Raw genomic sequence first — 20,027 nt, forward strand, 5'->3', positions numbered from 1 at the left:
ATTGCAATCAGCAAGTAATTTGGTAAAGTCAGCCTTGAAGGGCTGTTGCTAGCCTGTTTAAGCAGGTGAGCTGTGCCTAAGTGCTCACTAGTACTTCAAGATGTCATGGGTGAGGTTGCAGTGGAAATTCCCCAGCACATGCCTGGGGATGCCTTTGTTTTAGCTGAGCTTCCTCTTTCTTCAGGAAGACGCAGCGCAGCCATTCGGTTATCTCTCCCCATCGGCTGATGCCTGAGTTGTAGTCTGCCTGCAGCCTGGCCAAGGAGGCTTGCTATGTGCGGCTTTTGAAACGGCCCTGTACGTTTTCCTGCGCTGCTTCAGTAAGTCAACTGAAGCAGGTGAATGTATGGTCTATATTTCGCAAATCATCATTCCCAGTAAAGATTCCTCTCTTCCCCCCTAGGGAAGCCCCTTCGACCCGCAGAGGCAGCGCCCGGAGGGGTCTATGCAGCCCGGGGGGGGGGTCTTTCACCCACTTTCGTGGGCCAGGCCCAGGCTCCCTCCCGCCCCGCTGCCCTCCCGACGGCGCCTCCCGGGGAGGGCGGGAGGCCTGGGCTGCAGCCCACAAGGGGTTAAGTCCGCCGAGCGCTGCCTGGGCCGGCCAGAGAGGCCGAGCGGGAGGGGGAAGCGAAGCGGAGGGAATCCGGATTGGCAGCCGCGCCGCGAAAGGAAGGAAGGAAGGGAAGAGGCCTCCTCGCGAGTAAGGCGTCCTGGGAACGGCCGCTTGGGGGGACCGGAGCGGGATCGAGGCCCGGGACCCCCTTAGGCGCCACCCTTGGGGGTCTTCCCGCCCCAAAGCCCCCCCCTCCCCCCGGGCCTCCCCCTCCTCCGGCTCCAGGTCAGCCCGGCAGCGCTCGGGGGTGGGGGGCAGCCGGGGGGGGGGGGGTCCCAGGGCCGGGGGGGGATGGGGGAGCAAGGCCGGGACCCACCTCCCGCTTCCCCGCGGGTGACCAGCTGCAGGGGGCTCTGGGCACCCCGGGAAGGACCCCCCCACCCCCCACCCTTGGCTTTGCTACCCCGGCTTGGATGGTAATGCAGGAACAGCATCTCGGCCCTTTGGCCCTGATCCACCAGGAAGCTTCTCCTGCGCAGGGAGGTGGGCGGTGTTCAGGGGTCTCCCGTGTCACTGCCTGTCTCTCCCCGTCCCCCGCAGGGAGAAGCCGCTCTTCGTAGCCAAGGGACTGAAGGCAGCGTTGCAGGGTCTGCGGTGACCCAAGAGAAGGGGCAGGAGATGGAAGAGCAGAACCCAGGAGGACCCGGAACCAGCAAGGCAGCCAGGAAAGGCCCCCATCCCTCCCAAGCTGGGAGCAGAGTTGGATTCTGGGGAAGGGCCGGGCCAGAGACCCTGGCTCAGGACACCATGACCTCAGACGGCCATTGCCGGCGCTTCCGGCACTTCCGCTACCAGGAGGCCGCTGGGCCCCGAGAGGTTTGCAGCCGGCTCCACGGACTCTGCAGCCGCTGGCTGGAGCCGGAGAGGAGCACCAAGAGGCAGATGCTGGACCGGGTGATCCTGGAGCAGTTCCTGGCCCTCCTGCCCCGGGAGATGCAGGGCTGGGTGAGAGGATGCGGGCCGGAGAGCAGCTCCCAGGCGGTGGCCCTGGCCGAAGGCTTCCTCCTCAGCCAGGCCCAGGAGGAGAGGCAGGCCGAGCAGGTAAGGAGGGGGCTTCCTCCAGGTAGGTCCAATTTAAGCCACGGTCTCTGGCCTTATCCTGAAGTTTCTCAGCCTCTTATTAATCCAGGTGTTAATCTTCCAAGTGGGAAATTTAATAGCCTCCTTCAGCAGCCTCTTGTACTGGAGAATTTCCCATCCCTCCAGAACACTCCCCAGGTCTGCTGAGAGGAGGGTGGGAGTGGGGCAGGACCCCTTGCTTGCTTCCCTCTCTTACCCCTCTTCCTCGCTGTGGTTTCAGATGTTGGGGCCATCCGTGGAGATGGAAGTGACAATCCCTGTGGCAGAAGGAGCTCCTTCCGAGGAAGGGCAGAGGGCGCAGGCCGTGGAGCGTGGCCAAGATGCCGTCTCTGGTGGTAAGGACTCCTCGTGCCGGGATGGGATTGGGGCACCCTGTGCATCCGATGGGGAGAGAAATCCAGGCAGAGGAAGAATTGAATTCTTTTCACACAATTCAGGGTTAACTTGCGGCATTCAAGAAGACATTTAGACAGATCAATGGATAAAAAGTCCTGCAGTTATTTTAAATATTAATACTTCAACTTCCAAGAGCCTCTTGTGGCGCAGAGTGGTAAGGCAGCGATATGCTGTCTGAATCTGTCTGCCCATGAGGTTGGGAGTTCAATCCCAGCAGCCGGCTCAAGGTTGACTCAGCCTTCCATCCTTCCGAGGTCGGTAAAATGAGTACCCAGCTTGCTGGGGGGTAAACGGTGATGACTGGGGAAGGCACTGGCAAACCACCCCGTATTGAGTCTGCCAAGAAAACGCTAGAGGGCGTCACCCCAAGGGTCAGACATGACTCGGTGCTTGCACAGGGGATACCTTTACCTTTACCTTTACTTCAACTTCCACCCATGAGAGGACATCAAGGTGGCTCAAAAAAGGCAGAAGAAACCTCAGCCGAGCTCTTCAACCTGGGGACAAAAGGGAGCTCCAGGCTCCGGGGCCCAGGGATGAGGGGAACGTGGGACTCCTGCCCATACCTCGAAGGGGAGGCATCAGGCCGCTGAGTGAAACTGGATGGGGCATTAGCCCCACCCCTCGAACTTTGGGGAGGGGCTTAGGGAGGCGCTTGGGGCAGATGGGGCTCCCCATTGCTGTTGTGTCTGGCTGAGAGCCTGGTGGCAAAGTCAGCATGCCAAGAGACACTCTGAAAACGCAGTCATAAGACCCCGGAGTCTCCACAGGCGCTCACATCGTGTCCAGGCCGAATGTGGTGGGGGTGGGCATGCAGTGTCATTTCCCCCCCCCTTTTCCCCTCCCCCAGGGCAGACCCAGGCCTCCTAGAAGCCTGCTATCTGTTGGCAGCATTGAGAATCCCTGAGGCTCAGAGGTACCTGGTGCTTCTCTTCAGCCTCTGTGGAGGGTTTCAGAGCCCTGGGAAGGGGGTCTGTGAGGCAGGGAACAAATAAGCAAACACCTTTCCATCCTTCCTTCTTTCTTTCCTCCCTCCCTCCCTCCCTCCTCTTTTGTCTCAGTAACAGGCGGTGAAGAGGGGCTGCTGAGCCGTCATCTTCTCGGAAGTGTGGAAACGGCTGCTGCACCTTCAGCCCAGGTAGGAGAGAGGAGCAGGGGGCAGCCTGGGGCCTCCTCCCTTCTCAGGGGGGTTTCTGCTCCTTCAGATTCTGCAAGGTGTCCAGGCAAGAGATCCGTGGAATGTCATTCCCTTGCCCCGTTCCAAGCCAGACATCCTGTCCCTTCCCAGGTGACTCCTTTCCCGGGTGCAATCTGTGCCAGGCGTGATCTCTGAGAGGGGGTGGGGGGTCTGCTTTCTCTTCCAGGGTCTCCCCTCCTTCTCCCTGGAGGACGTGTCCGTCTCCTTCTCCCCGGCCGAGTGGGCCCTGCTGGATCCGGCCCAAAGGGCTCTGTGGAGGGAAGTCATGCGGGAGAACGCTGAGAACGTGGCCTTTCTGGGTAAGGGGCTGTCTTGGTGCCGAAGGTGCCAATTGGGGCCCTTGTCCTGAGTTCCTGGATCAGAATATGGCAGCGGATTATTTTGAGGCCTGTCCTTAGGCTTTGGCTCCCTGGCAGAGCCTCTGCTTGGCATGGGGAAGGTTCCAGGTTCACCCTCCGGTTAAAATGATCAGGTAGGAGGAGATCGGAAGGGCCTCGGCCTGAGGCCTGGGGAGCTGGTGCCGGACTGAACAGACACTCCCGACTTCCTCTGACCAAGCGTCTGATTCGGTTTCAGGCCGCTTCCTGCGCTCAGGTGTGCGAACTTGCCCGGGGGCAACTGGAGCCAGTGTTGTAGCCATCAGCCGAGCCAGAGAGAGTGTCCCGGCCTGAGGCTGAGGGGATGAGAGGGCCTCCCCCGTGCTGAGGAAGCAAGGAAATATCAGAGCCTCCAAGCACGGGATGAGCATGAAGTCAGCAGGGCCTCCCTCTGGTCAATACCTGCATGAGCCCAGGGAGCCCAGGCAAGCCCCAACCCGTTAAATCATGAAAGCTAAGCAGGGCTGACCTTGATCAGCACTTGGATGGGAGACCTCCGGGGAATTGGATGGAGCTCCTCCCTCCACGGAACACGCGTGTTATAATATGCCCGTATTATAATTTCTACCTCTCTAGAATCATGGTTTAGAATCCTAGAATCACAGAGTTGGAAGGGACCTCCTGGGTCATCTAGTCCAACCCCCTGCACCATGCAGGGCACTCACCACCCTCTCGCTCACCCACTGCCACCTGCCACCCCCTTGAGCCTTCACAGAATCAGCCTCTCTGTCAGATGGCTCTCCAGCCTCTGTTTAGAAATCTCCAAAGATGGAGAACCCACCACCTCCTGAGGAAGCCTGTTCCACTGAGAAACCGCTCTGACTCTCAGGAACTTCTTCCGGGTGTTTAGACGGAATTTCTTTTGAATTATTCTCTAGGGTCGGTGGTCCTAAGAACCCAATCAAGGGTCCTCCCGGATGGAATTTTCCAGCGGCTGATAATACTTCTAAGGATTAACCCACCACCCCTTTCTTGAGTCCTGCCTTGAAATAGATTAGCTGCAGGAGACTCATAAACCATCCGAGGAGGGCAACTAGTGTGTGCTTGAAGTGCTCAGCATTTTTAATGCCAAGTCTGTACAAAACCCTGATATGGATAAGTGCTTTTAACCAAGCTGTTGAAAACGCCCAATCCTTCTTCTTGCATAGAATTTCAGGTATCCCCAGTTGTGTCCCCTTTGCTGCATTCTGTGTGGAATCAGCCCACAGGCCGCGGGAGAGAAGCAGGGGTAGCAGGGCACGGCTGCTAACCATCAGGTTTGGGTTGCGTTTAATTTTCAGCCCTGAGCCTACTTCCCTTCCCTTCCCGAGTGGACATCAGTCCTCTACGTGGTTAAATTCTGTTGAGCCAAAAATTAAGACATTTGGAATTTCTCTAGCTTTGCGGGCCTTGGTGCCTGCAACATCGGCATATAAAATTATAAAATGTAGAATTTTTGGTATCAGACTCCAAGCTCTTACTGAAGCAGTCAGCTCTCCACTCTTTCTGGGAATTTCACCATCTTTTGATAATGTAGTTTTTTATTTTCATCACCTGATCCCCTCAAGGGTTGGGAGTGTCCTGCATAGTGCAGGGGGCCAGACTAGATGGCCCTCCCAGCTCTATGACTCTATGCTCCACCCAGAACAATGCAGGGCCTTCATGCTGCCATCAGCCATGAAGGCCAGGAGGTTCCAGAAGATCCTCCAAAAGAGTGACCCAGAAATTGCCATTGGTGCAGGATGCAGCTGCATGGGTCCTCACCAGCCGCTACTGAAGCAACTTCGTTGGCTGCCAATTTGCTTCCGGATCAATTCGCTTCAAGGTTCTGGTTTTGACCTTTCAGGCCTTACGCAGCTTGGGCCCTGCTTACCTTCAGGACCACCTGACTCCTTATGCCCCCCACAGAGAACTCTGCTGTGTGGCTATGAATCTGCTGAAGGTCCCGGGGTCTCGGGAGGCCTGCCTGGCCTCAACCAGGGCCCGGGCCTTTTGGGTCCTGGCCCTTATGTGGGAGAAGGAGCTCCCAGACAAACTGCAGGCCCCGTCGGGACTCTTTAACTTCCGCAGGGCCTGCAAAACCAGGCGTTTGGTTGAGGCCGGGTAGGAGCCCCCGGGGTTTTCGATCAGGTCCCCCCTCCCCGCCTTATAGCCCTATTGAACGGCCGTGTTAGACTGTGGTGAGGTCTTAATTCATCTTCCAGCCGGATTCCTTCCCTCTATGTCATGCTTCAGTTACCATTTCATCGCCACTGATTGATGCCCGGAATAGAGGGGAAGGATATATTCGGTCGCCGCCGTTTGGTATTCGTTATTGTTACCTGCTATTTGCTAATTGTGTTGTTATATGTTGTAAATTATTTTCATTGTTTTAACTGTTATGGGGATTTTAAAGTGTATGGATTTGTTATTTGTTAACCACTGCGAGCCAACCGTGGGAGCGGCGGTATAAAAATAAAATAATAATAATAAAAAATTATAATACATATGCAAACAAGGATGTATAGAAACTATCCATGTGTTCCCGTACTGGCCGACATAGGATGCTATCTGGACCATGGTCCTCAGGGCACTCCCATTGAAGCAGAACGGCTACTCCAATAACCAGAAGACCGTCTTTCTTTTCAGTCAGCATCGAGATATAACTGATAAGGTGGCAAAAGTCTTGCAATTATTTATTAGGCTCTGAGAACTTAGACTTGACTGAATCGCCCTTGATTTGTATTCTACATTTTGTAAGTATCTTATATGGCAATAAAGGAGTTTATTGTTGTTTAAAAAAACAGCAGGCTACATGAACTCTTGAGGGGAAAGTGGGAGCTCTGCTTCACAGATCCATCCCCCAGCTTTGATCTTAACCATAGTTCCGTCCTTCCCTTGAATGATGTCTCTCTCTCTCTCTCTCTCCGTCTCTCTCAAAGAAGCCAGAACTACAGGAGAGACTTTGGTGGGGACAAACAGTGACCCTCCATCTGAAGAAAGGCTGGAGAGTTTCCCAGGAGGGTCCCAGGACCAGATTTCCTTCCCAGATGAGCTGGTTGAGAGTGAGTGTCCTTCATGGTTATGTCAATGGAACAGGCAAGGAATAGCCGAGCAATATTTGGTTTGGAACAGGGATGCAGGCTGCTGGGTAAGGAGGGAGGGAGGGAGGTCTTCTGGGAGCCTGAAATCAAAAGCTGGAGGAGGCCAAAGGGCTGCAAGTCCGTTCCTACTGGATTTTTACAGATCCCTTTGGACCTTCTCAGATTTCCAAGGCGCTACCAGGATCTCTGTGTTTATCCCAGCAGAGCACAATCGGAGGAAGGAGGAGGGTGAGGAACATCGTCAGCAACTGCCAGACAGAGTTAAAAACGAAGACTTGAAAGAAGACCTCACAAATAAAGCAAGTCCTAAGAGAAAGAAAGGCAGTCATATAATTGAAAGGCCAGATGGAAAAAAACATAGTGTGCATCTTCCAGAGCACAGAAAAATTAAGGCAAGTAAATTAATTCAGTGTGGAAAACACTTCAGAAACAGATCACAATTCTTCCAGCACCGAAATATACAAAAAGGCAAGAAACATTTCGAATATTCAGTGTCTGGGAAGGGATTCAGTCAAAGTACCATCCTTCAAGAACACCGGAGAACCCATGCAGGGGAGAAGCCCGTCGAATGCTCTGTGTGTGGAAAGAGATTCAGTCGGCCTAGCCATCTTCAACAGCATCAGCGAACTCACACAGGGGAGAAAACCTTTGAATGCTCGGAGTGTGGAAAAGGATTCAATCGGCCTAGCCATCTTAAACAACATCAGAGAACCCACACAGGAGAGAAACCTTTTGAGTGCCCAGTATGTGGAAAGAGTTTCAGTCAGAGTGGCACTCTTCGAGTGCACCGAAGAACCCACACAGGGGAGAAACCTTTTGAATGCTCATTGTGTGGAAAGAGATTCAGTCACAATTGCAGTCTTCAAAAGCATCAAACAACCCACACAGGGGAGAAACTTTTTGAATGCCCAGAATGTGGAAAGGGATTCAGTCGGCCTAGTGACCTTCAACAGCATCAGAGAACCCACACAGGGGAGAAACCTTTTGAATGCTCAGAGTGTGGAAAGAAATTCTGTCAGAGTCGCACTCTTCAAAAGCATCTGAGAATCCACACAGGGGAGAAACCTTTTGAATGTTCAGAGTGTGGAAAGGGATTCTATCAGAGTGACTATCTTCAACAGCATCAAAAAACCCACTCAGGGGAGAAACCTTATAAATGCTCAGTGTGTGGAAAGAGATTCAGTCGGAGCGGCACTCTTCAACTGCATCAAAAAACGCACACAGGGGAAAAGCCATTTAAATGCTCAGATTGTGGAAAAAAATTCAGTAAGCATCACAATCTTCAACTGCACCAAAGAACCCACACAGGGGAGAAACCTTTTGAATGTTCAGTGTGTGGAAAGACATTTCGTCAGCATCAGGATCTTCAAAGGCATCAGAGAACCCACACAGGGGAGAAACCTTTTGAATGCTCAGTTTGTGGAAAGAGATTCAGTACGAGGTGGGTTCTTCATGGACACTATAGAATCCACACAGGGGAGAAACCTTTTGAATGCTCTGTTTGTGGAAAGGGATTCAGTGATAGTGGCACTCTTCAACAGCATCAGAGAACCCACACAGGGGAGAAACCTTTTGAATGCTCAATATGTGGAAAGAGATTCCGTTGGAGTGGTACTCTTCAAAAGCATCAAAGAACCCACACAGGAGAGAAACCTTTTGAATGCTCGGTGTGTGGAAAGAAATTCAGTCAGAGTGGCAATGTTCTAGCGCACCAAAGGACACACACAGGGGAAAAGCCTTTTGAATGTTCATTGTGTGGAAAGAGATTTAGTGCGAGGTGGACTATTAGACAGCATCAAAAAACTCACACAGGAGAAACACCTTGAATGCTCAGTGCACAGAAAGAGATTCAGTCAGAGTGGCAGTCTTTAATAGTGTCAGAGAACTAACATACTACTCACAATTTCATGTTATCTGCCTCTTTAACTCATTCTGGCATCCACAAAACTGGCAAAAACACTTCCCTTCCCCAGTCCTGTGAGGAAATAGACAAGTTGTGGGTAAAAGGTTTCTACAGTCTCTTTGCTACTGGATTAAACGTATAATCAGCTAGCATCCATAATCTTATTCTCTTGGACTAGTTGGTGTTTTTGTGGATGGTGTATTGCTGTTTTGTTAGCAGGGATGGCCAGCCTTTTCTTGGTGTTAATTTCCTGATCTCAACCACTGGCCTGGTAGAACAGCTCTGGAACTGTTTAAAATCTTGGAGGGTCCTGATATCATCTGGGAGAGCATTCCCCCAGGTTGGAGACAGAATCGAAAATTTCCGAGTCTTCAAGTTGTATCTTAGACATTTTCCAAACTAACTTATTAGATTTTTGTTTATTTACTTTGAAACCTGATATTAAATAATGTCATTCCTTAAGTCAAGGGGGATGCAGATTTTAAAGGGTCTTCTATACAGACCACTAAGTCATCAGCAAATGCATGAATTTCCTATTATTTCAAATTTACTGTCAGTTGCTTAATTTAAAGATCCTTTAGTTTTTTAAAACCATGCTGTCTATATGGAAAAAAATAGCAGAGGAGATAGAGGGCAGCCTTGTATTCTTCCTTTACAAAAGGAGTATTTCTGAGAAATTTTATCATTAAGCTTAATCCTGGCCTCTTGTGTTTTGTATTAATTGCTTTAACCCAGGTTCAAAAAGTCTCCCCTATTTCTAAATGTTGAGTGCTTTTTCCAGTGAACATTATCAAAAGCCATTTCAGTATCTATGTATACATTTAGTAGCAATATTGGTCTAAAGTTTTGAACTGCCTTTATTTCATTCTCCCTTGTAGGAAACAATGTAAAGGTAAAGGTATCCCCTGTGCAAGCACTGAGTCATGTCTGACCCTTGCGGTGACGCCCTCTAGTGTTTTCATGGCAGACTCAATAAGGGGTGGTTTGCCAGTGCCTTCCCCAGTCATGACCGTTTACCCCCCAGCAAGCAAGCTGGGTACTCATTTTACCGACCTCGGAAGGATGGAAGGCTGAGTCGACCTTGAGCCGGCTGCTGGGATTGAACTCCCAGCCTCACGGGCAGAGCTTTCAAACTGAATGTCTGCTGCCTTACCACTCTGCGCCACAAGAGGCTCTTTATTCCATGCATCTGGATTCAAATAGTCTGAAGCAGCACAATAGAATCAGAGTCCAGGGGCACCTTTAAGACCAAAGAAGATTTATTCAGGGCATGAGCTTTCGAGTGCAAGCACTCTTCGTCTCACGCCCTGAATAAATATTCGTTGGTCTTAAAGGTGTTAATGGACTCTGATTCTTCCATAAAACTGGTAAAGCTTCAGATTTTAAAATTTTGCGTACCATTTCATGAATAGGTGTTAAAAGCTCATCTCTAGACAATGTAAAAAAATTAATTAAACACTCCATCTGGACTGGGGTTTTGCCCTCTTTCAGATTATTAAGCCCATCCAATACTTCAGAAATAGAAATTGGAGAGTTTAATAATTTGTTATGATTTTCTGTTATCTTAATATTCAAATCCTTGTTCAAAAATGCCTCTAGTTTAGTCTCCTGTACATGTGCCTTTGTATACAAATTAGTATTTGCAAAAAATCTTTTGGATTCTCTTTGTATTCATAACTGTTTTATTCTCTACTTTGAGTTATATATTTTCCTTTCTTCCCTTAATTTTCTTGAGGGATTATCTGGGCATCAGGACCTTGTCATTCTGGGTGGCTTCAATTTTCCTAATGTGTGCTGGGAAAGAAGCTCTGCTAAGCATCCAGAGTCATGCGGCTTTCTGACATGCCTGGCCAACAGTGTAATATTCCAGTTTGTGGAATATCCACCACTATAGCTGTGGGGCTAGCCAGCATGAGCTAGTACACGCATATGTGCACAGGGGGGTGGAGGAGGGCACTAGAGCCATCCTGACGGCCTGTCATTGCCAGGGATCCTCCGGACTCCTTCGGGAGGGAAAAGCGGCATCGGAGAACCAGCTCTCCTTCTTCTCCTTCTCCTTCTTCTTCGTGGCGCTTTTCCAGCCGGATCAGTGGGGCCGCCTTCCCCCCAGGCAAAGCCGCGCTATGGGGCTGGGGGGGGCAAGTGCTGCAGGGGCTGCCGGCCCGGATCCCGCCCCCCCTCCCCCCCCGAGAGTGTCCCTGGGGCTGGGGGGGGCTGGGGCTGGGGGGGGGAGGCGCTCCCTGCATCTCCCGGCGGGGAAGGACCGGGCCGCAGACCGGGGGGGGGGAGGGGAAGACGGGGGGGGGATGCTGCAGCCCCCCCCCGGCGGGCCCCCCCTGGGCGATCCGTTCACACGCCGCCCACTGACGCGCGTTTGCAGCGGCCGGCCCTGCAGGGCGACTCCCGAGGAAGAGCCGCCTCGGCTGCAGCGCGGAAAGGGTTAAGGGCAGCGAGCGCCGGGCTAGAGCGGCCGGGAGGGAGTTCCCAGGGGAGCCGCGGCCCGGGAGGCCTCCTCGAGAGTAAGGCGGCGGGGCGGGAAGGCCCGGAGGGAGCGAGGCCTCGCAGTCGTCCCCCCCCCCAGGAGAGGCCTTTCTACGGGGAGGGGGCTGATCTCTGCCTGCTGGAGAACTCCCGTCCCCCCCGGCCGGGAGGTTGGCCACCCAGCAAGACACAGGTTTTCCTCTGCCAGCTCATGAGAGGTTTTTTTTGGGGGGGGCAAAGAGAATCCGCGTCCTTCAGCAGGGCGGGGGCGGCTTTAGAATCAGAGTGGGAAGGGCCCATGAAGGCCATCTAGTCCAACCCCCTGCTCAACGCAGGATCAGCCCAGAGCATCCTAAAGCATCCAAGAAAAGTGGGTATCCAACCTTTGCTTGAAGACTGCCAGTGAGGGGGAGCTCACCACCTCCTTAGGCAGCCTATTCCACTGCTGAACTACTCTGACTGTGAAAAATTTTTTCCTGATAAATTTAATTTCCCAACCAACCGAGGTTGCCAGCCTCCCGGTTGAACCGGGAGCTCTCCTCCTATGAGAATGACTCTCCAGACGACCGAGATCAGCTTCCTCCGGGGGAGAGAATGGCTGCTTTGGAGGGGGGTTTGTGGCAGGAGACCCCGCTGAGGTCTCTCTCCCCCCCAAGCCCCCCCCCAGGCTCCGCTCTCCAAAATCCCAACAGCAGGGTCCCCACGGGGAGCTGGCCGCCCCAAAACAAGCCAAGAGCTGCTCTTTTCCCAACCTCAGCTGCTCCTCCTCCACACAGACCCATTCGGTTGGGGGCTCGCCCTTGCCTGACCTTTTATTCCTGTTGGGGGTAAAGGGGCCTCCACTCCGGGGGACAGACTGAGCCAAGGGACCCAGAGGCTAAGCTAGTTCACATCCCGAAAGAGCCGCCCAGGGAGAGAAATAGTTCGGTTTGTGATTCAGAAACACGATCTCAAACTTGGACTACAGACCACAAGAAGCCCTCTATGCCGATCAATCAGGAAAATTCTCCTGGTGAAGCCCAGACGTGAATCTCTGTTCTCCTTCACCTTCCATGTACATTTCTGTGCCTCTCCTTCCTCCCAAGGAGAAGCTCCTCTTCATAGAAAAGGGACTGAAAGGCATCATTGCAGAGCCTGAGGTGACCTGATGGAAGAGCAGAGCCCAGGAGGACCCGGAACCAGCAAGGCAGCCAGGAAAGGCCCCCATCCCTCCCAAGCTGGGAGCACAGTTGGATTCTGGGGAAGGGCCGGGCCAGAGACCCTGGCTCAGGACACCGTGACCTCAGACGGCCATTGCCGGCGCTTCCGGCAGTTCCGCTACCAGGAGGCCGCTGGGCCCCGGGAGGTTTGCAGCCGGCTCCACGGACTCTGCAGCCGCTGGCTGGAGCCGGAGAGGAGCACCAAGAGGCAGATGCTGGACCGGGTGACCCTGGAGCAGTTCCTGGCCCTCCTGCCCCGGGAGATGCAGGGCTGGGTGAGAGGATGCGGGCCGGAGAGCAGCGCCCAGGCGGTGGCCCTGGCCGAAGGCTTCCTCCTCAGCCAGGCCCAGGAGGAGAGGCAGGCCGAGCAGGTAAGGAGGGGGCTTCCTCCAGGTAGGTCCAATTTAAGCCATGATCTGTGCCTTATCCTAAGGTTTCCCAGCCAGAGATTAATCCAGGTGTTAATCATCCCAATGGGAAATTTAACAGCCTCCTTCAGCAGCCTCTTGTACTAGAGAATTTCCCATCCCTCCAGAATACTCCCCAGGTCTGCTGAGAGGAGGGGGCAGGGCCCCTTGCTTGGTCTCTTCCGTTCCATCACTTCCCCCTCCCTCTCGCTGTGGTTTCAGCTATTGGGGCCATCCGTGAAGGTGGAAGCTACAACCTCAGCGGCGGAAGGAGCTCCTTCCGAGGAAGGGCAGAGGGCGCAGGCCGTGGAGCGTGGCCAAGATGCCCTCTCCGCTGGTAAGGACTCATCGTGCCCGGATGGGATTGGGGCACCCTGTGAATTGGGTGGGTGCAGAAATCTGGTCAGAGTTAACTTGTGGCCCTCAGTGTTCACTAACTGTGATGCCTCGAAAAGGACATTGGTTCATGCTGCGTCTGGCTGCAATCCCGGTTCTGCTGTTAGCGTGCCAAGAGACATGGTGAAAACTCCCCTGTTAGACCCTCAGGTCCCCGGATCTTCTCGTGTCTGGGCCAAAGAGGATCATGACGTATCCTGCAACCTCATTTCCGCCCCCCTCTTTCCTTCCCCGTCGGCCGGACACAGCTCTCCCCGAAGCCTGAGATATGTCGGCATCACTGCTGATCCCTGAGGCTCACAGGCCCCGGGGCTTCTCTTCGGCCTCCGTTGCGTGTCCACAGGGGAAAGTTTCGCAACTCTGGGAAGGGGGTGTGCGAAGCAAGGAACGAGCAGACCCACAAGCAAACACCCTCCCTCCTTTGTCTCGCTAGCAGGTTGTGAAGAGATGATGTTGGACCATCCTCTTTCCAGAAGAGAGGAAGCAGCTGCTGTACCTCCAGTCCAGGTAGGAAAGGTGAGCAGGGGACAGCCTGCGTCCCTCCTGCCTTCTCAGGGGGCTTCTGCTCCGGCGGTTTCTACAAGGGGTCTGGGCGAGAGGTCCTCTGATCACCTCTTCCCTCTCACAAAGGCAGACGACTCTTTTCCATCGTTCAAGCTGTGCCTGGTGTGATCTCTGAGGGGGGGGGGGTCTGCTTTCTCTTCCAGGGTCTCCCCTCCTTCTCCTTGGAGGACGTGTCCGTCTCCTTCTCCCCGGCCGAGTGGGCCCTGCTGGATCCGGCCCAAAGAGCTCTTTTCAAGGAAGTCATGGTGGAGATCTCCGAGAAGGTGGCCTTTTTGGGTACGGATCTGTCTTGGGTGCCGAAGGTGTAAATGGCTGCCCATGGGATGTGGCCTGAATCAAAAGAATGAATAGGAGGCCTGTTTTGAGGCCTGTCCCACGACTTAGGAGATCTGCAAACAGGTCCAGAGTATTCTGGTGGAATACTGAGAGAGAGGGGGGGGCGCAGGGGCCCTTCAGTCGCTGTTGGTTCTGTCTGGTCTCAACCAAATGCCTGGCGGAAAAGCTCCCTTTTGCAGGCCCTGCGGAACTGTTTAAGCTCCACATGGGCCCTTCCTACCCAGCCACAGGACCTCCGTCTTTGAAGGATTGAGCTTCAGACAACTCTGCTTGAGCCATCTCGTCACTGCTTCCAGGCATCTGGCTAATGCTTCTGGGGGGGAGTCAGGGCAGCCATCCATCAGGAGGAAGAGCTGGGTGTCATCTGCATAATACATCCGAATTGTACTTAAGCACCCGAAGAAGCATACTGCTTGATGGAACTTCCCAGAGGCTACTAAGAGCCTTCTGATTCCCCCACCCCTCCTGGTTACACCACTGGATAAAGTCCCCAGAATGAACCAATGACCGCATTCTTGAGTCCAGCCTTGAAAAACATAACATAAGGAAGGCACCTGCAGTGAGACTGAAGACACAAACACCTGCAAGGCGGACCAGGTCACTTAATAATCACATGAAACCTTCTCTCTTTCTTTCTCTCTCTCTCTGTTTTCAGAAGAAGCTGGAAGGAAAGGAGGGACTTTGGGGGAGACCAGCTACAGATTTTCATCGAAAGGAAGTCTGGAGCCATGTCCAAGAGGATCCCAAGAGCAGATCTCCTCCCCAAACTTGCTGGCTGAGAGTGAGTGTCCTTCACGGTTGTGTCCCGGGAACAGGCAAGGAATAACCAAGGGGGGAATTTCTGATTAATTTCTCAGCAACCTTTGGTTTGATGCCCCCACACAGCCACTGGGTAAGGAGGGAGGGAGGCCGTCTGGGGGCCTGAAATCTCAAGGCTCAGAAACTCCCTTCAGGCCAGCACTCAGCGGTGGCTTTGCGGAGAGGGCTTGAGGGATCCCTAAGTGCTAGAGAGTTATGGGGAAGAGGGAGGGGTGGTTAAGATCAGCCAAGCTGGAGGAGCCCAAGGGCCGTCAGTCCCTTCCTACGGCAGGCCCACCGATGCCTTTGGACCTTTCCAGATTTCTCAGGTGCTACCAGGATCTCTCTGTTTATACCAGCAGAGGACAATCGGAGTAATTTGGAAGGAAAGGAACTTCATCAGCAACTGCCAGACAGAGTTAAAAATGAAGACTTGGAAGAAAACCTCACAAATACAAAAAGGCCTAAGAGAAAGAAAGGCAGTCATATAATTGAGAGGCCAGTTGGAAAAAAGCATAGTGCACATTTTCCAGAGCACAGGATAATGAAGGCAAGTAGATTTGTTCAGTGTGAAAAGTATATCAAAAATAGATCACAGCTCTTTCAACACCCAAAAATACAAAAAGGCAAGAAACCTTTTGAATATTCAGTTTGTGGAAAGCGATTCAATCAGAGTGGCACTCCTCAACTGCACAAAAGTACTCACACAGGGGAGAAACCTTTTGAATGCTCAGTGTGTGGAAAGAAATTTGGTTGTAGTGCCCGTCTTCAAGTGCACCGTAGAATCCACACCGGGGAGAAACCATATGAATGTCCAGTGTGTGGAAAGCGATTCAGTTGGAGTGGCAGTCTTCAAGTGCATCGAAGGACCCACACAGGGGAGAAACCTTTTGAATGTCCAGTGTGTGGGAAATTTTTTAGTGAGAATGGCGCTCTTCAAAAGCACCAGAGAACCCACACCGGGGAGAAACCTTTTGAATGCTCAGTGTGTGGAAAGGGATGCAATGACAGAGGCCATCTACAACAGCACCAGAGAACACACACCGGGGAGAAACCATTAGAATGCTCAGTATGTCGGAAGAGATTCAGTTGGACTGGCAGTCTGCAACGACATCAGAGAATCCACACAGGGGCAAAACCTTTTGAATGTTCCGTGTGTGGAAAGAGATTCAGTCAAAGTAGCAGTCTTCAAGTGCACCAAAGAACACACACAGGAGAGAAACCTTTTGAATGCTCAGAGTGTGAAAAAAGATTCCATGACAGAGGCCATCTTCAACGGCATCAGAAAACCCACACAGGGGAGAAACCTTTTGAATGCTCATTGTGTGGCAAGAGATTCAGTCAGAGTGGCCGTCTTCAAGTGCACCAAAGAACCCACACAGGGGAGAAACCTTTTGAATGCTCAGTGTGTGGGAAAAAATTCAGTGAAAATGGCACTCTTCAAGTGCATCAACGAACCCACACAGGAGAGAAACCTTTTGAATGCTCAATGTGTGGGAAAAAATTCAGGGAGAATGGCACTCTTCAAAAGCATCAGAAAATCCACACAGGGGAGAAACCTTTTGAATGCTTAGTGTGTGGAAAGAGATTCATTGACATAGGCCGTCTGCAATATCACCAGAGAACCCACACAGGGGAGAAACCTTTTGAATGCTCTTTATGTGAAAAGAGATTCGGTCATAGTGGCAATCTTCAACGGCATCAGAGTACCCACACAGGGGAGAAACCTTTTGAATGCTCTGTATGTGGAAAGAGATTCAGTCAGAGTGGCAATCTGCAACAGCATCAGAAAACCCACACAGGGGAGAAACCTTTTGAATGCTCAGTGTGTGGGAAGAGATTCAGTCGGCCTGGCAATCTTCAAGTGCACCGACGAACCCACACAGGAGAGAAACCTTTTGAATGTTCAGTATGTGGAAAGAAATTCAGTGAGAATGGTACACTTCAAGTCCACCGACGAACCCACACAGGGGAGAAACCTTTTGAATACTCAATGTGTGGTAAAAAATTCAGTAAGAATGGCTCTCTTCAGCTGCATCAACGAACCCACACAGGGGAAAAACCTTTTGAATGCTTAATGTGTGGGATAAAATTCAGGGAGAATGGCTCTCTTCAAGTTCACCGACTAACCCACACAGGAGAGAAACCTTTTGAATGCTCAGTGTGTGGTAAGGGATTCAGATGGAATCAGAGTCTTCGACAGCATCAGAGAACCCACACAGTAGAGAAACCTTTTGAATGCTCAGAGTGTGGAAAGAGATTTCGCTGGGAACAGTCTCTTCAACACCATCAAAGAACCCACACAGGGGAGAAACCTTTTGAATGCTCACGGTGTGGAAAGAGATTCATTAACATAGGCCATCTGCACGAACATCAGAGAACCCACACAGGGGAGAAACCTTTTGAATGCTCCGTTTGTGGAAAGAGATTCAGTCACAGTGGCAACTTGCAACGACATCAAAGTACCCACACAGGGAAGAAACCTTTTGAATGCTCCATATGTGGAAAGAGATTCGGTCAGAGTAGCAATCTGCAACAGCATAAGAAAACACACACAGGGGAGAAACCTTTTGAATGCTTAGTGTGTGGGAAGAGATTCAGTCAATGGGCACTCTTCAAAAGCATCAAAGAACACATACTGGGGAGAAATGTTTTAACTGCTCAGTGTGTGGAAAGACATTCAGTGTAAATTGGACTTTTCAAAAGCATAAAAAAACTCACACAGGAGAAACACCTTGAATGCTGACTGCATAGAAAGAGGTTGAGGTTGGTAGCACCCTTCAACAGCCTTAGAGAACCCAGGTACTACTCACTGTTTCAGCTTATCTGCCACTCTCACTCATTCTGACAGCCACACAACGGGCAAAAACACTTCCTTTCTCCAATCCTGTGAGTCCGTATACAAGTTGAGGATAACAGGTATCTACAGCCTCTCTGCTTCTGGCAGATACCTTGTTGTGACAAGACAACATCCTTAATTCAGTTTTAGATGACAGGCAGTTCTTGAGAGGCATCTCCCAACCCAGCCTAGCCTGCTGTGAGCTTTTTTGGGTGTCACCACCTTGCAGCCATAAGAATCCTGGCAGTAGGAAGTGTTTGGGTTGAAAGGAACACAACCACTACGTTTCACAGGGTCTGGCCCCTCAACATGATCCAGAATTGTGGAAGTGGGCTGGGATCCGTGAATCTTGTGAGGAGGTGCTTATTCCCCAATCGTCCTTCTCACTGACCCTCAGAGAAAGAAGATTCCCTCCTTCTGCTCTGATACCCCCCAATGCCATGAACAAGGACCTTGAGTAAATCCTGTGCCAAGGCTGACTCTGCATCATGGACTCCTCAGAGGTCCCCTTAAGTTCCTCCTCAGAGAGAGCGTCTTTGTGCAACAGGCTGAGAAAACTCATCCCACTATTTCCTCGTGGAAACGTGTCTTCATTACGGTTGTTGGGACGCCTGGAGGTGGGGAGGCATCCTGCCTCTTTCTCAGAGGCTTCGTGTGTTCAGATGGGCATCTGAAGACACATCTGCATTGAGCTAGCCTGGCTTTCCTTCCCTTCCACCATCCTGTCTCCCGAGGCGGGGGAGGTCTGGCTTCGAGAAGGCAGCCTAGCTCTCCTTCTCTCCTCCCTCACCCCTTCCCAAGCAGCCAGGGGAACTGATCTCTGCACTCTGTAAAGGAGCTGTCATTTTAGGGGATCTCAAGATCTCACCTGGAGGCTGGCATCCCTAAACCTCCTTGGGAAACTCCTCCCCCCCCGTCCTTTTTTCCAGGGGAATTGATCTCTGCCGTCCACAGAGGAAGGGCTATTCCAAGAGATGCCGGGTCCCATGAATGGAGTTGAGAGAGCACAGAGGAGTCTTTCTTCACCAGCATTTTGTGAAACTCTGGGGATTCCTGACGTCCCTGGAAGCGTTTCCTGAATTTGTTGGGAGTTAATTACTACTTTTTTTTTTAATTTGTTACACATTTACTGGGTGATATGGCCATTTATGGTCATGCTGACCCCCCTCCCCATGGCCAATGATGGCATGATGGGGTGGGAAAGGGGAGGGGCTCCAGGTGGGCACGTGTGTTTCACCACTGTGTTCTCCACGATCTCGTGCCATTTGGGGGGTTTCTTGAAGCCTGAAGAATATTTTTCAGGGTTTCTCAACGGAGAAAAGCTGAGAAAGGCTGACTGACACAGAGGCAGCAATTCAGAAGCCCACGAGGTTCTTTGCCAGCCAACAATTTTATGTTTGATTTTAACATAACCATGTCTTTGATTTACTTTGATACTGAGCTGAAGTGAAAAACGTACAGACTGAAAGGTTTTCAGTTCTTCAAGCAAATTGTGCTATCAATTAAGTTAATTGAAGGATGAAACTGTGACAATTTTATGAATGGGTTTATGTTTATTATTATGCTAGTAGTAGAGCCTCTTGTGGCGCAGAGTGGTAAGGCAGCCGTCTGAAAGCTTTGCCCATGAGGCTGGGAGTTCAATCCCAGCAGCCGGCTCAAGGTTGACTCAGCCTTCCATCCTTCCGAGGTCGGTAAAATGGGTACCCAGCTTGCTGGAGGGTAAACGGTAGTGACTGGGGAAGGCACTGGCAAACCACCCCGTATTGAGTCTGCCATGAAAACGCTAGAGGGCGTTACCCCAAGGGTCAGACATGACTCGGTGCTTGCACAGGGAATACCTTTACCTTTACCTTATGCTAGTAGTGTTTACGAGCATTTACTAGCAAAGACACGCATTTGTCTTTGTTTCCCACCTGGAGCCTGGCATCCCTGCATCTCCATGGGACCGAAAGCCAAAGTGTCCCCCCTTCCTGTGAGAAACTTCGATTTCTAAATAAGTAAACTAATTGAATTAAAAGTTTTTGTATTAGAAAATGCAAGCATCTTCTTGGAAGACATAATCAGAGTTGGCTTAGAAAGCATAGGGTGGGCAATATACAGGCTTTCCCCCCGACCTTGGGAACGCGAACCAGCCACAGTTCAAAAGAGTCAAAACATAGAGATGACTATTTGGGCTTCAAGGAACAGGAAAGTGTGGTAAACTACAGGGCAGCAGGGGAAGGGAGGTGAGGAATTTGTGGGGAGGATGAGGCATCAAGCATCTGGGTTACATCAGGGCAAAACGGCCAGGCTAGCTAAACACACTGACATACAACAGGATAAAATAATGGCAATTCCAGCAAATCCCCAGGTCCTACCTGGAGAGTGGCATCCCTCAA

At 51.7% G+C, this 20,027-nt stretch overlaps 2 protein-coding genes across 9 annotated transcripts in view; both read left to right on the top strand.

The window, feature by feature from the left end:
• The first annotated feature begins 430 nt into the window (after positions 1-430).
• The window catches only part of LOC143833904 (uncharacterized), a 36,935-nt gene continuing 17,338 nt past the window's right edge, over positions 431-20,027 (top strand). Inside the window, exons 1-7 of one of the 8 annotated variants that reach the window (XM_077330186.1) lie at positions 431-700; positions 1,154-1,654; positions 1,914-2,028; positions 3,151-3,227; positions 3,454-3,586; positions 6,565-6,687; positions 6,928-9,091. In XM_077330186.1, coding sequence (XP_077186301.1) covers positions 446-700; positions 1,154-1,654; positions 1,914-2,028; positions 3,151-3,227; positions 3,454-3,586; positions 6,565-6,687; positions 6,928-8,552 — 2,829 coding nt within the window. In that variant the 5' untranslated portion in view covers positions 431-445 and the 3' untranslated portion in view covers positions 8,553-9,091. Of the gene's footprint in view, positions 701-732; positions 839-1,153; positions 1,655-1,913; positions 2,029-3,150; positions 3,228-3,453; positions 3,587-6,564; positions 6,688-6,927; positions 9,092-20,027 lie in introns of those variants that run through there. The other 7 variants (XM_077330188.1, XM_077330189.1, XM_077330190.1 and 4 more) reach the window with 7 other exon arrangements.
• Positions 10,961-19,182, top strand: LOC143833892 (uncharacterized). Its single transcript, XM_077330160.1, is given in 7 exon segments — positions 10,961-12,680; positions 12,939-13,053; positions 13,546-13,619; positions 13,820-13,952; positions 14,668-14,793; positions 15,170-17,413; positions 17,416-19,182. Coding segments are annotated over 7 exon segments (3,249 nt in total). The 5' UTR covers positions 10,961-12,257; the 3' UTR covers positions 17,550-19,182.

Source organism: Paroedura picta, chromosome 3, assembly GCF_049243985.1.
Source record: "Paroedura picta isolate Pp20150507F chromosome 3, Ppicta_v3.0, whole genome shotgun sequence".
NCBI lineage: Eukaryota > Metazoa > Chordata > Lepidosauria > Squamata > Gekkonidae > Paroedura > Paroedura picta.